This window comes from Triplophysa dalaica, chromosome 10 (assembly GCF_015846415.1).
Source record: "Triplophysa dalaica isolate WHDGS20190420 chromosome 10, ASM1584641v1, whole genome shotgun sequence".
Classification (NCBI taxonomy): Eukaryota; Metazoa; Chordata; class Actinopteri; order Cypriniformes; family Nemacheilidae; genus Triplophysa; species Triplophysa dalaica.
Window position 1 is genome coordinate 6,321,779 of NC_079551.1, and position 15,640 is coordinate 6,337,418.

General features: G+C 39.6%; 1 protein-coding gene across 1 annotated transcript in view; it reads right to left on the bottom strand.

Annotated features, from left to right (window-relative positions):
- Positions 1 to 891: 891 nt before the first annotated feature.
- Positions 892 to 15,640, bottom strand: part of ahr2 (aryl hydrocarbon receptor 2) — a 45,813-nt gene continuing 31,064 nt past the window's right edge. Inside the window, exons 3-11 of the mRNA XM_056757992.1 lie at positions 13,298 to 13,392; positions 11,729 to 11,818; positions 8,502 to 8,607; positions 8,075 to 8,214; positions 7,702 to 7,904; positions 7,214 to 7,323; positions 6,937 to 7,078; positions 5,025 to 6,846; positions 892 to 4,288 (exon numbers count right to left, since the gene is read on the bottom strand). Of these exons, the coding sequence (XP_056613970.1) occupies positions 4,181 to 4,288; positions 5,025 to 6,846; positions 6,937 to 7,078; positions 7,214 to 7,323; positions 7,702 to 7,904; positions 8,075 to 8,214; positions 8,502 to 8,607; positions 11,729 to 11,818; positions 13,298 to 13,392 (2,816 nt within the window). The 3' untranslated portion in view covers positions 892 to 4,180. The remainder of the gene's footprint in view (positions 4,289 to 5,024; positions 6,847 to 6,936; positions 7,079 to 7,213; positions 7,324 to 7,701; positions 7,905 to 8,074; positions 8,215 to 8,501; positions 8,608 to 11,728; positions 11,819 to 13,297; positions 13,393 to 15,640) is intronic.

Genomic DNA, 15,640 nt, shown 5'->3' on the forward strand with positions numbered 1-15,640 from the left:
TAAATGTATCATGGTTCACACAAACAGTTTAGACAGTAAGAGAAAAAATCTGAGCAGTAAAAAAAAACTTAAATCTGGAAATTTGGTTTGGCTAGAAGGAATGTTCACATATATCAGATGTTTTTCCAGACGTGTGAACGGGCGAGCTTGGCATATGCAGTATGAGCATCATTACTCTAACTCATTCCTGACCAGAGGAATAAGCCATGTTGCAACCATCCCCAGTCTCCCCTTTAGTCCGGCTTATTAATAATGCGACAAAGAAAAAACGTTCAAGCAACTTTGTGTACTTTGCTATAAAAAAAGGAAAGCGTTTAAAAGGTGACATTAAAACATTTAAAAACCTGATCAAACTTTGTTGTGACTCATCACATTTTCAGAAGCGTTTATAAGGCTGTTTAAGATGATGAACAGCAATCATTGACTATAATGATATCATTATATAAAAGACTCTTTTTGTGTGTATGTAAGCTACAGACTCGTAAAACATCAAAGTCTCTTCAAGTTTTTTATGTTGCAGCCTATAAACTGTAGTCTGCCACATAGTCCACGCCAGCATGCTACATGAAATTTATGCAAATGAACACATCACAGTGTTAACGTAGCCTACCAAACATGTACTAACTGTCCTTACCTTACCCTGAACATTTCCTAAACTATCATTACAAACTAGTTTATTGACACATATTGTAAATATGTACGTTAGGACCCTCACGTGGTGAACCCATGGCCAGTACATCTGTGATACAAATAGAGGTCAACCAAGGTTACATCTAAGATAAATGTTTGCGATTATACAAATTAATTAGGAAAAATTTGATGCTTAAAGCTGTCGCATTTAAAATGATCTGTGGGCATTTGTGCACGTTCACATAATAAAAGAGTCATGAAAACGTTTGAGTCATTGACCCCATTTTAATGTTATAAAGATATCAATATTGAGAGGAACAACAAAATTTATCATTTTGATAATACAAATACAAAACAAACAGAAGCAATAGTTTATATATTTATATGTTTATAATATAGACGTGTGTGTATAGCCTGTATTTGTGGGATATCCATTTGCGTATACAGATTTTACAGGTGTGCGGAACAATGTACAAAATAAGATATACAATACATGTGAACGCATTTACAATGCTGGGTGAAAAACAAAAGAAAAACAAGAAACAAACGATACAACAAATAAACAAAGATATTGCATTTAAAGAGACCTCACAAACATTTGGGAAACAGGCGATATAAGTGCTATTGTTTTTTTCTCTTGTATAGTTTAGTGGTGAAGAGCAGGGCATCCTAACTAATTTTTACCAAATTCTTGACACGGGTGCGATCAATGCTGTTCGTGAGGTCAATGAAATTGTGTGTTTTATGTATTTTTAATCTGTTGTAATGGCACTTCGAGGAAACAGGATACGAAAGCAACATTAGCTGAATTGCTACATCTTGACTAGTCGTAAAGTACTAAAATTAAGGCCACGATTTTGAAGTTATTTCAAAATAAAAGGAACGTAAAAAGATAGATGAAATAAAAGGGTAAACAACTGCGTTACCCGTGTCTTAACCTGGTGCGAGACGACAAGTTTATGTACATTATCATACATTAATATTGTTTAATAAGTAGAGCGGACCAATGAGGTTCCATTGTGGGCGGGGCAGGGGGTCGCACAGTGTTATGATGCGGTACAATAAAAATGAATGCGTAAAAACCACGTCAGCGCAATTCCATCGCTGTTGCTTGTGCGTAATCTCACGTATCAGCATTAAAAATAAATTTAGCGATCAGTTGATGGATTTATCCGCAAACCAGCCAACAATCGACAATTCAAACTAACATCCACTCAAAGCCACCAGACATCTGTCAATCCAACAGAGAACGCACTTATTTACACCTCATTAACTCCTTTAGCGTTCACAACGAACAAGAAACCCAAAGGGAATCGTTGCTAATCTCTGAAATGAATGTAGATTTTAGAGCACATGTACAAATAAAGGCAAAGAGGAAAAATGATGTGTCCTGTAAACTAAACTGTGAGGCTATGTACAATACTTAGCATACTAGCATCAACTAGCCTAAGCGATTCCGTCCATGCTAACAACAACCAGTTGTTAAATACATTGCTTCTCAGATTCTATTATAGCTGCCATTTCAAATCCTTTCCTCCTTCTGCAAGCCACAGTCATATCATGTAAAGGCAGAGAAAAATGGAGGAAATAAATGAAACATCATTGGGGAGAAAGAAATTAAAGCACAGTTCCTATTTTAGATGATGAATGGAAAAGAGCCCTGGGTGCATGACCGGGTTCTTCACATTTGCTGTTATTATCACACCATGCGTTATGTCCTCGCCAATTTGAGAAAGTACAAACTCCAGAATCAACCACAGTCCAAAACACTACAAGTTTCTACCAGCAAAAAAGTTGAGACGGAGGGCTTGTCTACAAGAAAATACAAAACTGGAGCCTTTTCAAAAAGAAGGCGATTAATCTCTTACAAAACAACCATTTTCGTAGCTATAAGAAATGTGTCGTAGAAATATTTGGTACTTTTACAGATTTACAATGCTATAAAATCTTATCAAATGACTTTATGCTAACATAAGGCACAAGGGGCCTACAAACTTTAGATCTGGTTCACGAACCAAGAGCGGAAAAAAATGCGTAGAGTTCAGCTAGAAATCAGCAAGATTCACTGTGGTCACAATATTAGGAAAATGTAATTCAAATGTCTTTCGACAATTACTGATGCAGATATTATTCTTTCCTCAGAGGCTTTACCACACAAATCTTTTGGGTCTCCACATTTCTCCCTTTCCGCTCAACTACGTTACAAGTCTACGTCTGGAGGCAGGATCAGCTGAATGGTGTGATTGTCATGGCACGTAACATGATTTAAGAATTTCTAGAATTCTTTTATAAGCATTAAAGCAAAAGCATTAAGGAAAGCAAGGGCGTATATATATATATATATATCTATATATATCAGAAACTTAAGTCAACAAAAACGGCTCAATGGCTTTTTCATAATTTTGATTAAATGCATAAAAAAAGTACAAAAAACATTTTTCAACGACAAAACTGAACCAATAAATGATAAGCTGTATCATAACATTCTGTTATTTTTGTAATACACAAGAAACATACGGTTAACAGCCATAGAAGGGTGGCAAGAGAAGATGCATCCAGAAAAGTCTTTACGCTTCGGTTTTTACTCAATAAAGAAATAATATTCTGCAGTTTCTAAAGAAAAGAACAAAAGCAGCCACAGTTTCTGTTGAAAGGGTGACACATCTCCATATCTCTCGGGGATATCCAATACGGCGGTTTTGCCTATTTCTCACATCCAACAAATTTTATGGATTCATCCATAAGATGGAACTCCGTACACACCTTTGGACAAAACACAGTCCATCGCTGTCGTCCGTAAAGTCTGAGTAGGCAGAGCTCCGTGAAAATTCTGCTGTCAACAAATCTCAATTTGTTCCAACAGTCCAATAATAGAGTATTGATTTCAATATTATACTATGAAACACACTCACTGGATTATTAGAAGTAAGGGACTGTACATTGCTAACACTAGGGTTTAAGGTCTACAGGTGGGACCTCTTAAGTGCATTGATAGCAAAAATAAAGGGCCTGGCTTAGGCTGCATCCCTCACGAGATCGCCGTTCCCTTTTTGAGCCGAATCTTACCCCAATAAATAGCATCTTGTGTGCATCTTAAATCTCGTCGCCACGATTAAAAGTTTCCACCTTTCCTTCTGCATACTTCATAATTTAACTCTAGGCTCTCTCCCCAATCACTCAAACATATATCCATGGGAATGGACAAACTTGCTTGCACACCTCACTCTCTTAATGTTGAAGTGGTGATAAAAACAAGTAAATGAAGCTAAATCTATACGGGATGATGGACATGCTTCAAACAAAAGATAAATGCTTATTGCCACCGCTTATTTGTTATGAGATTTCAAAAGTGAGTGTGATACAAAGTGTTGTCGTCGAGTGTGCTTAAAAGGCTCTCGAAGTTCTCTAACATCTTAAAGGTTTTCAGCCAAGAGTTTTATCAGAAGCGGAGGAGTCTCTTTCGAGGGACAAACAATCGTGCGCACTTTAAGACAGGCACCGCTTGTCAGACCGTTGATGTGCAAGTCACTGCGATGGGCGAGAGCTCTGTCTAATAGTCACAGCAATTGCTTTGGTTATTCTCGGAAAAGTAGGTGATTCCGTTGGCCAGAGAGGAAAGGTGAAATGGTCCGTCCACTTCCAGCGGGCAGTTTGCGATCTGCGAAGGGACAAAATTTAAACCATTAGAGGAATGCTTTTCCAATTCTGTGGCAATCCTGCCATGATGTGTGTTAAATTGAGAAGTTTGAAAATTATTTAAAGCGGGACTGAGCAGTTTTTGTATTTCTTGTGTGTTTGTATACTAACAAGCAGTGTGTACTTTTTACAGAAAACATAAAAAATTTAAGTTTTAACATACACAAAACATTCAGATTTCGCCAATCCAATAATCACAATAGGCAAAAAATTATAGTTGCAATCTAAACACTACGTGTTTTTTAACATGCCTATTGGTTTTATATTTGTATGTATAGACCACATGTAAATGCCTTATTCTACATTACTTTATTGTACATCTCTTAATCTTACCCAATACTTAAACATAAAAACTACCCTATAAACAGTAATAAGAAGTTTAGCGAGACAAAAGTCGTAGTTAATAGTTAATTAATAGTAAGAATTGCTCCCTTTTTTTAAAGTGTGACCCATTTGTCAAATATCAAAGTCTGAAAAACATTTGTCAACAACTGCACCTATACAGCATCCCACACGAGTTGAAAGAACATGCATAAGTGCTGACACATTTAGCCTGGGGTGAGATCAGGGCAGTTCAATTACTTTTTATAGATTAAAACATCTAAAAATAGGAAGTCGATACACACCTGGTGATTTGATGTTTGAGCATGGTAGTGTCAAATCATAAATACATAATTAATTAGATCAGCTGCATTTACCTGTGTATGGCCGTTGCAGGAGAGGTACTGCTGAGCAATCATGTTCTCCGGAGTCAACCCAAGCGAGACCTGGCAGGCCATGGGGCTGATGTTGGTGTCCTCTTGTGGGATGACCGACGTACCAACAATCAATTCGCCAGGGCCTCTTTGGTAGTAGCAAGATACTGGAGTCGGACTCTGGGTCACGAGACTCTTAGCCCTCTGGCAGGTCGACATGGATGTTGGATCTGTAGAAACATACTGAATCCCGTTGTCTGCGGGTTGCGGGGCACTTTGGAACATGCAGCTGTTGGCGGTCTTGTGAGGGCCGTTATTAACCATGCCGCCTTGCTGAGGATAGCCATTATTATGAGTCGTCTGGGCCACAAAGCCAGAGCCAAATCCTTGTGTGTTTGTCTGTGGCATTAACTGTACGAGGGGGTCTCTTTGGATTTGTCCGTATAGACCGGTCAGATTTTGATGTCTGCCGGACAATGATTGAGGGAGCTGTTGGGAAGGGGACTGGGACCAGGCAGGCAGGCCCGGATTAGCAGAGTTTTGGGTATGAAGAGAAAACTGTCCTTGTAGGCTTGTGATAGGGGCAGAGTGCAGCCCGGCATCTTGTCTTAGTGAAACATTACGGATGCAAGTGTCCATCCGGTTATCCACGATATTGTTGCTGTCAGACAAAGATGGTACCCACTGAGGGTTCTGATTAACCGACTGTTGCTGGGGATGCAAATTATGATTGGCAAAAGCCATTGGTTGGGTGGGGGCACCCTGTAATAGAGAGTTTTGAAGAGGGAGAGTCATTGTGTTAGGAAGGGACTGGTTTCCAATATGAATCTGGCCACATGGTACGAGTCCATTTTCTTGCACTGCACCATGCAGACCAAGCCTGACTTGGGCCTGTTGCTGGGTACAAGGCACTCCAAGAGAAGAATTAAACATTGCGTGACTGTTGACGGGGGCATTTTTGGGCATTTGATCCAGTCCGAATGACTGCACAAATTTGTTGTCAGGTAGCGTTTGCTGTACAATTGGTAACTGTGGCCCAATGTGGGTCAGTTTCGCAATCCCTCTTCCTGGGCTACCGGCATCCATGGCCTCTTGGACATTCATTCCGATAAACCCACCCTGACCAGGTGATCCGGTTAGCATCCCCGGCTGGCCATTGAATCCCTGGTTAGCAGATAAGGCATTCTGTAATTCCATCTCCGGAAGGCACTCTGGAACTTCAACAAATGGTCCCTGCCCCTTCAGGTGTCCGGGTAGCTGAATACCATTTTCCTTAAAAAGTGCATCCTCGACATAGGAGAGGATGTCATTGGTGATGGTCTCATTAAGTTCCATGTCACTGCTTATCTTGAGCAGAGTGCTCTCCCATTCCTTCAGCTCCGAACTGTCAACGTCTAGTTCCTGCAAGCTGTTACAAAGAGTGCTGTCCCCCATAATCTGCTGTAAGGTATCCATCATGTCCTTGACGACGCTCTCCTCCTTTACCCCTGCCAGTGTGTTTGGGGTTGATGGCTGCCAGGTGTTTCCAGGAAAGGTGAGCAGGGCGTGGCTATCCCTAAAGGCCTTGTCCAGGTCAAACTGGGAATTAGGGTCACTGTTTTCATTGTAGTCCTGCTTTAGCAAATGGTCCTGCTTTTGCATGCATCCAAGTATAGAATTGGGGTCCAAGGATGCAGGTTTGCGCATCTTTTCACTTTGGTTCTGATTTTGAATGTCTGCGATGTCCAACGAGGGGCCGACCTCGTACAGTACACCCTCACCACTGGCGCAATTGAAAGGTAGCTGCAACTTCCTTTGACGGAGGTGTTCCTCGCCTTCCTCGTTGCTAAAATGTAAAGACATTGTTGTCACTAAAAATACAAGGGGATCAAACCAACGAGAACATCACAAGAATACAGGTCTGGGTTTAACGTACGTTAACGCTCTCTGTCGAGCAATGATGAAATCAGGCCGTCCTTGTTTATACACAAGCCTGGCATTTGATTGCACCCAGATCCAAATGCCTCCTTTTGAGAGCAGTCTAAAGACTGTTAAACCACTCTCTCCAGTCTTTATCACTGTAATGTGTAAGAAATGGAAACTTTAAAACATCTGTTTTGGAAAAATACTGCTTGTCTATGTGAAGCAAGTTCATAGTTATACATGACTTTGATTTGAAGCTGAATACTTTGTCAAGGTCTGACATAACTTACTTCTAATGTGGTTGTCTGCACAGTACATCATGTCGGCGACGTGAATGAACTGATAACCAGATCCTCTCACGCACAGCTCAATTTCAGTGTAGCCAAGAACCACTTTCCCTCTGCAAGACAAAAAAGGTAGGAACAGATTTACAGCATATTTACATCCAATTTGGTCATTTTATTTGCAAATTAAGATTTGCCATCAAGGCAGTGACCTCTATCACTGTTTCCGAAATAACAGAATGTCTATTTTCATTGAAAGAGACACAAAATAGAATTGTAAATGGGATTATTAAGGAATGAATGAGTCACATGAACTTTCAAATATGCATCTGGAATTTTTGGTAGTTTGTGCACATCTTCTTCCAAATTCAAAGTATATGCTACATCTCAAATTATTTCAGCTATTGTTTTGTACTACATATGAAACTTCTGGAAAAATGGTTTCTCCCATCCCTGATGTTGTCATTAGGTTTGAAAAGAACAATCAACACTACCTTGTGTCGATACCCATAGGTGTGAAATCCAACTTGTGTTTGGTTTGGAACAGAAGAGTCTTGCTTCGGATTTCCATTATAGAGGGTTGCTGAAGGGGTGTGGCTATGACAAAAAGACCCAGCTGAGGGTGGGTCATGGTTCCGTCTTCCGCCATCTTGGTCTGGCCGTGGAGATATTTAAGCCTCCCCTGGAAGTTCAGGGCCTTGGGGGAAAAGGAAAGTTATTTCGGGGTCACGAGGATCAAACATTAAACGTCAAAATCTACAGCAGATTTTTTTATCCCAGATTGTTTTACTGTATCATTTTATTACAAAAAAAATCAAGCATCACTGAATGTAGAGCAAAAGTCCTCCAAAACATATTGACATTTACCAGGAAGCCTGAAGAGTTGTCAAGCAAGCAACGAAATCGACAGCAGAAGCTTCGTTCCAGGAAGGAGGAGTTTTCTGGAGGGATGTGTTGAGGGTTGTAGTTGACCATGTCTCTGGTGATATCACTGCTGTTCTGCATTCCTGGAAACCAATTGGTTGAGCCAAACAAAAGAAACATAATCTTAAAGTAACCTGCTGTGACTCACCCTCATGCAAGGTTTATACAATGCTCCATTAAAAAAAATTGAACACAGCTCCAAATCCTGCCTTGTTTCCCATACACATACTTTTATAATTCAGTGATGACAAGAAAAGGGTTCTACTCATGCATAAAACATTCAGGACTGGCACCAACAAGAAAATCTATGACACCTCTTGGGGAAATCATGGGCACGGATTGGAAGTCAGGTGATAAGGTAACTACTAACCATCAGCGCCATCGTCGGGGTTAAGAGCAAAGTGTAGTTGCCTTCGAAACATTGCACGGTCGTCTGTATGGATGAGTTCGAATACACTTTGGTGGACCACATCTGACTGTAACAGAGTGAGAGAAAGTATTAAAAACTTCATGATTTCTCATAGTTCCTAATAGCGTTTTAGAATTTATATGATAATTGGTCATTTGTTTTCTACTACCCTGAATCTTTTACCAAATTCTCCAACTTTGCCCCAAGTTTGAAAATACCTTCCTTGCAGTTTTAATATTTTTATTGCATCATAGCAACACGCTTATGGTAACAGAAATCCTACCTCAAGAGAAAAAAGATTTAAGTTACCTTTTAATCATAAAATAAATCTACTTTTATCTACAATTATGGTCTTAAGATCAACTGCCTCCTATTTGAAGATGAAATCTTTATAGAAAAAAGCCACAAATTACCAAAGACTCAAATTCCCTAATCGAAAATTTAGGTGTGCATGTGTAACCTCACTAACAGGCCCTGAGGCTATTAAGAAAATACTACATAAAGACTTTAATGTTTACAATGCTTCTCCTATAAGCAGATTAAATGGAGATCAAATAAAATCTCTTGATTTGTCGTGTCACAAAAAAACCTTCATATATGTCACATAAGTCTCCATTAGAGTTTCAAAGAGATCCCAAAGTCTGGATAAAAGACTTCAACATGACCTAAAAGATTTCTCTGCGAAATACTCCAGGACCAAATTATTTGAGATAAACCATCCACACTTTCTCATTTGTTTCCACTTTTGCTTTCCCTGCAAAATTTAAGAGTCATCGCAAACAACACTGAAGTTTACATTAAACATATGAAACCGCATTACATCTCCCAGGCTACAAAAAGTGCCTCTAAGCAATAATATTCTCCTTTGAAGCTTCGATATGTACATTATGATTATCTCCATGCTAGGTTGTATTTGCAGTATAAAAACAGCATATTGCCCCCTCTGGGGGTTCAGCATAATAACTGCATCTTGTATTTATTTTCTATCGAGTTTGGTCAGCCCCCCTCTCCCACTCTCTCTCTCTCTCTGGCCCCGGAGAGAACCAGATCCTCAGCAGGCCAATGAAAACAGAGCTTCTGTTGAGCGCTTGGTGTCTGTGTGCACTATTACTGGAGGCTGTCAGGGTGTGGGATGAGAAGCAGAACACAAAACCAGACAGGGTCTAGAAAACATCATGACTACTTGCACAAACACACGTACATTTAAAAGTTAATGAGGGCACGCTGGGATGGGCGTAGAAAGAGGAGATATATATTTGAGTTGCTCAAAAATATGTATACACCTCGGTTCTATATTTAAACAGACATCTCTGTAAAACTGTGCAGATATATAGTAAGTATACACACACATTTGCACTACAGAATGGTGTGCACAACAATTCATGTCACACGTGTGAGGTGAAAACCTATATATTTTTTAGGCGCATTAAACAGATTTGCAGGCATGCACAGACATACAACCACACTATATTCATGTATGAACACACAAAGCACGCTTCTTATTCATATACCACATATCTAAATACCCAGTAAATCTGTAAATATACACACCTTTATGTACATATTGTATGTTATGTACTTAGAACTGAACTTTTGTGTGTTTGGAGTGAGAATGTGTAATTGATTACAGTCTAAATGCTGTTATTGTGAAACGCAGGTGATGGAATTAGTATTGTGGATTCGATCTATAGCGTACATCAAATCTTTACATTCAAACTCAAAGACCACCCTGGAGAAACACATGTATACAAACATGCATACTCTCTTAGTATTAGCTGCGGTTTGTGGACACTTCTACACACACGGAGAAGCAGGTTTTTCAGGTTTTTTAATGAAGCATCCAAACATTCAATTTGCCTCTCTTTGATGTTCTTTTTCTATGCTTCACCTCTTCTATAAACAAAACCTAACTTCCGTCAGATAGGATCTCACATCGGTAGCTGACGGGGAAAATTAAAAAAGCACTTTATCGCCAGGCATTTGCAAATATTAGATTACATAAATTTGAATAAGCCTTTGAAATAGGACGAGAAAGAAAACCGTCTGTGTTGCGAGCTTGTTAATAATTAAAAGACTAAATCATCACCCAGAGGACATTTTTATTGTTCAGTAGTTGCTCTTTTAAAGCTTCCGAGACTTACTGCAGGTCTCAGTATGTTTCATTCAAGCATCAACTATAATACAATTATTTCCACTTACACGAAAACAGAAAATAAAAATACTAAATATAGACAATAGTGATTACGTACATACTAATTAGAAAAAATACAGACAGAATAGGTTCAATAATCTGGTTTGAAAGGCATTTGATTCGAAGTATAAATAAGTTAATATATTAAAAAAACTTTGTTTTCGATGTTAAGTTACACATTAGAAGCACGAGATCTCCAGCTGTTCTCTATGTAGTCTCACTGCTGTCTAGGAAAACAATCGAGAGATTACATCTCTTATTTTATGCTTTGTTATTGGCGCCGACGCCAAGGTGGAACCGTAACCAAACACCTTCGAAAATAAGTAATTGAAGTTATGAGAAAGTGCTAGTGCCATAGATTCTTTTTAAACTTTGGTTACAAAACTGTCCCAACAATATTGGGGCCCACAAAATTATACCAACGATGGGAGACATGAATAACTGCACACAGCGTTTCTTTGCGTTCAAAGTTTGAAAACTTTCAGGATCCTTTCAGGATGACGAAATTCACAAGCACGTCCAGTACTTCAATCGACATTAAGAATTACACAAATGTTCTCAGAATGATGCCTTATCTTAAGAATTGACGACTATGATGAAATTCAATTGCTGATCACATGAAAGGCAGTAAAATTGCTTGGTGGCATTTTAACGTTGGGCAGGTAATGAAAACAAAATGAAAACAATTGCACACATATAAACATAAGCCAAGTGACCACCTGGTGTTACCTTCATTCTACAACCTAATCATAAAATCTGCCTGCCCTGTTTATATAAATCAGCCGGCCCAGACGTTTTTTTTCAGTTTTTGCACTGATTTGATGGAATATCTGAAGAATAGAGTTATATACAGTAATGAAGGCTGAATAGAGAGAAAATATTTAGTAATCTAAATGCAAGAGGTGGGAAAAGAGTTCACTATATTTCCTATTTTTGATCAATAAAAGCCATTAAATAAAAGGGGAACTGCAAATGAAAAGAATTGAAGACAACTCACCTGATGAAAGCCCAAGTAGTCCTGTATAGTCGGAGAGGTGTAGAAGGCGTAACCCTCTGCAGTGACCACCAGAACAAAGCCGTTGAGAGCCTGAGAATGAAGAAAGTACATTAGTCAAATTTGTGAAATTTTTATAAAAATTGTGACTCAAAATACAAAATGTAATTTTTGCTTAAAGCCCATTGGACAATGTGGATGTGTAACAGTTCTTATTTTATTAAAAGATGGGGAGTTGGATCACTGAAAATAGCGAATAACTTTTGGCTGGTAATGTGATATCGACATGGTGGTCATAAGGAGGCGAACCATTCTATGCAAAAAACACACACACAAAAACATTTAAGACGATGGGATTTATGTATTATTCATTTCTTTAGGGGCACAAACTGAGAATGTGTAATGGTTGTGTGGTTGGAATATTCAATAAACAACCACAATTAACAGTAGCTTCAGTTTGTTTTAGGCAAAGCCCGGTGGATTAGATAGTGTTCAAGACGAGTGGAGGTGGGAGTTGAAGGGACCATTTTATCCCTTTTTTCTCGGTAAACATCCCATGTAATTAGCAAGGCTTTTGTTAAAGTGTTGAACATGACAACAGACGGGGGAGAATATCGCCTCTAGTCACGCACAGGAACCGACAGCGCTCAAACAATAGAGAGAGAGCGATAAAGAGAGCAACGTGAATAAAAATGAAACTTGCAGCATTTGTAGGTGCAACGCAACATGTGATATGGTTTACAGTAATATATAACATTGCTCAACTCTGGAGAATCTGGATTGCTCTAACTTCATTCCACTTCACCAAGCATGAAAACAGCTAAAATAGACTAAATCTCTACCAAAGGTTTTTTCCTCTTTAAATAACTTACAAACGTGTTTCACTTGACTGTGCAGAAACAGTTTTTATGGCTGATTTCGATTATTTATTAGCTACGCCTGCTAAATTATTACTGATCATAAAACGTATTTTTCAGCTTTGGACGTGCATAAAACCTTATGTGCACCTTTTTTATGGAAACTTGTGTTTCCTGTCTGCAACATTTGCATGCGTATGAATATGAAGTCAATGGAACAAAAAGTCTAGTGTAACCACGGAAGACTTTCGACAAATAAGGCAAGACCAAAACACTGGTGTAACCTAAGTCTATTTAAACCACAATAAGATGATTTGCCCGTCTTTGGCAGCCGTAGCTGGTCCTTCATCCTGACCTGCTAAAAAGTGTCCGAACCCCTCTAAAACCAGCCAATAGGCCAGTCAAACTGGTGAACCATCTTAGACCATCAGACTTGCTTAGACTTGTTCGAGCTGTTTATTCAGCAGCGTGACATGGCAAAGACAAACACACTGGAACGGCTTGCTAGTAGACGATTTTTATCTCGCACATGCACAGACACACAAAGAACTGGGCCGCTTTGAGTGGGAAATGAGGTGTAGGATGTTTATAGAAGGCATTAAAGTTGAGACAGGTGGGGTGTGTGTAAACAAGTGGGTAGTTCTATATAACTGCAAGGATGATATGTAAATTGTGGTGGAATTAAGGGTTGTATGGAGTACATTGTGTGCGTTACCTGCAACAGCAGATCCCCTTCTGAGAAACTGACTCCGTCTAGACTGGTCACCGAACGATCGCCAAGCCATCCACCTGCTGTCTCTCTGATTGTGGCTGTAGAAGAAAAAAGAGAAAGAAAGAATGAGTCCATATGCAGGTCCAATAACCCACTGGATACACAACCAATATATTTTTCTTTCTTTTGGGCAACCAGTGAGCCACTGTGAATGTGAGTCTTGCCACATTGGTTCCATTTAACATTATTTCTACCGATGTCAAACACTCTTCACTTCCCCTTTCTCAAAATGTACCAAGCAAGAATGCGTTTGAACATTACAGTCAAATTTATAAGGTGCTAGCCAGTGAAACAATGTGTTCACATTAGCTCAGGCTTCCAACTATCAAAAGTATATTGGGGCTTAACAGTGTTGTTTGGATACATGCAGCGCTTTTACTGGACATAAATACAGCACATTTGACACATAGCTAAGCTATGACACAACTTTCAATCTAAGGTCAACACTGACATTAAGCTTAAATTTTAGGTAAACTCCAACGCTGAGCTCAAATCTAATGTAAACTCTGATGTGATATTTGAATTAAACATTCACACTGAGGAAAAAACTCAGTGCTCGCCTGACTGGGAAAAAGGAGACTTGTGGAAGAGTCTTCTCATTCCTGAGAGAGAGAGAGAAAGCAATTCCACCACTTTCACACCACACACATTTGCTGTCCAACTAAAACCGTACGTCTAAACATGCACACACACAAACACATCAACGCTCAACTTCACACATAGCAATTTTCCAGCTTTGCCACATTGTCTGTTTATTGTGTGAGAAAAAAAAATGACGAAGTTGTCTACTAGGGCCTAGCTTTACCTCACTACTGTACAAATGAAGCTCAGCTGACATCATTGACAAACATCGCTAAACGATTTCCAGTAATAGCTCCAACTTCTTGATCGCTTTGGCTGCGCTTTATTCCATTCAAGTGACGTGGACATGTACATTTTCTAAACACTAAAGCAGCAATTAACTAACTGATAATTCACTCCACTCATGTTTTCCACCAAGTCATGTGTTCAGTTATAGTTCGGTTGGATTTTTTTTGGCTAGCTCCAGGCTAACGTTGAGTTTTACTTTTAAGCCAGTGGGTGCGGCTCGCAAAGCCATTTCCTTTCTGACCAGCGCAGATGCTGTGCTATTTCTAGACCTTATCAAATGGCGTCTATCTCAACCCTCCTAGGGAAAAAAAAGAGTGGAGAGAACAACGTTTTGCTGCTAGGGACCAAAAATATCTCCCCACAGGACGCAGATGTTGAGAGATTACTTAGCGGGGGGAAACGCAGAGACACACCAAACCACTTTAAATGGACTTGCTCATCATACTGCCAGTTTAAATTTTAGACGAACGAAAAAAGAACAAAAAAGGGAGAAAGACGGCGACAGAATGTTCGGTTGATCACCGCAGATCCTGACAGAGAAGAAAATGGCGGTGTAATACAAACTCTGACCACAAGAAATAACTTCAGTATAAAAATCATAAGGCAGAGACAGGGAACAAGATATTTGATGAGAAAAACAGACAAAACACATAGGCTAAATTACCAATAGCAATAGCATTGTCATCGCTAGAGTCATGATTCTAAAAAGAAAAAGAGAGGGTGCCAATGCAAAACAAGGCAGCTGGTAAGGAGCCCCTTAGTCTACCAGCATACACAAAACTCCACAAAAAACACAAACTTATCGAAATTTGTGTGTTGGTTTAGCTTGAGCTGAAGACTATTCAGTGGTCTGGATGTTTCCTGGCACGTAGGTCCGTTGAGCGCTGGCAGCCCGTTGGCCGCCTCTGTATTTAAAACGCCAGCCTTTCATAAGAATATCTGGGCTGTTATTAAAGATGGAGCATGTGGAACATCCATGTAATCACGATCCACCTCTTCCTCATGGATCACGCCGTCCTCCCTGACCCTTGTATGACGGAAATGAGGTCCGGGCAGAGCAGTCGCAATCGGGAAAACACGAAACACAACACACATGCTATTACACGTACAAAGGCAAAATCTGAACCGCCAATCAATTACTGTCTGTTCATCTGCCATTGCTGTAATTCAACACACATGGCCTCTCAAAGAAACCACTTTCACCATTTCTTTTTTACGTTTGTGGCGAATTGGGGATCTCGACCGCAACATCCAAACCCTTTTCCTTACCACTTCTGTATGCCACTGAAGAAAACAGGAGACATGGTGTGGATGGTGATCAGGTACAGGGTGAACTTTTCTAATAGGGGTCATGGAACTGCCTGAAATGTTTGATGTGAGGGCCATTGACTCCCACACGATGAGCTCGGATTTGAT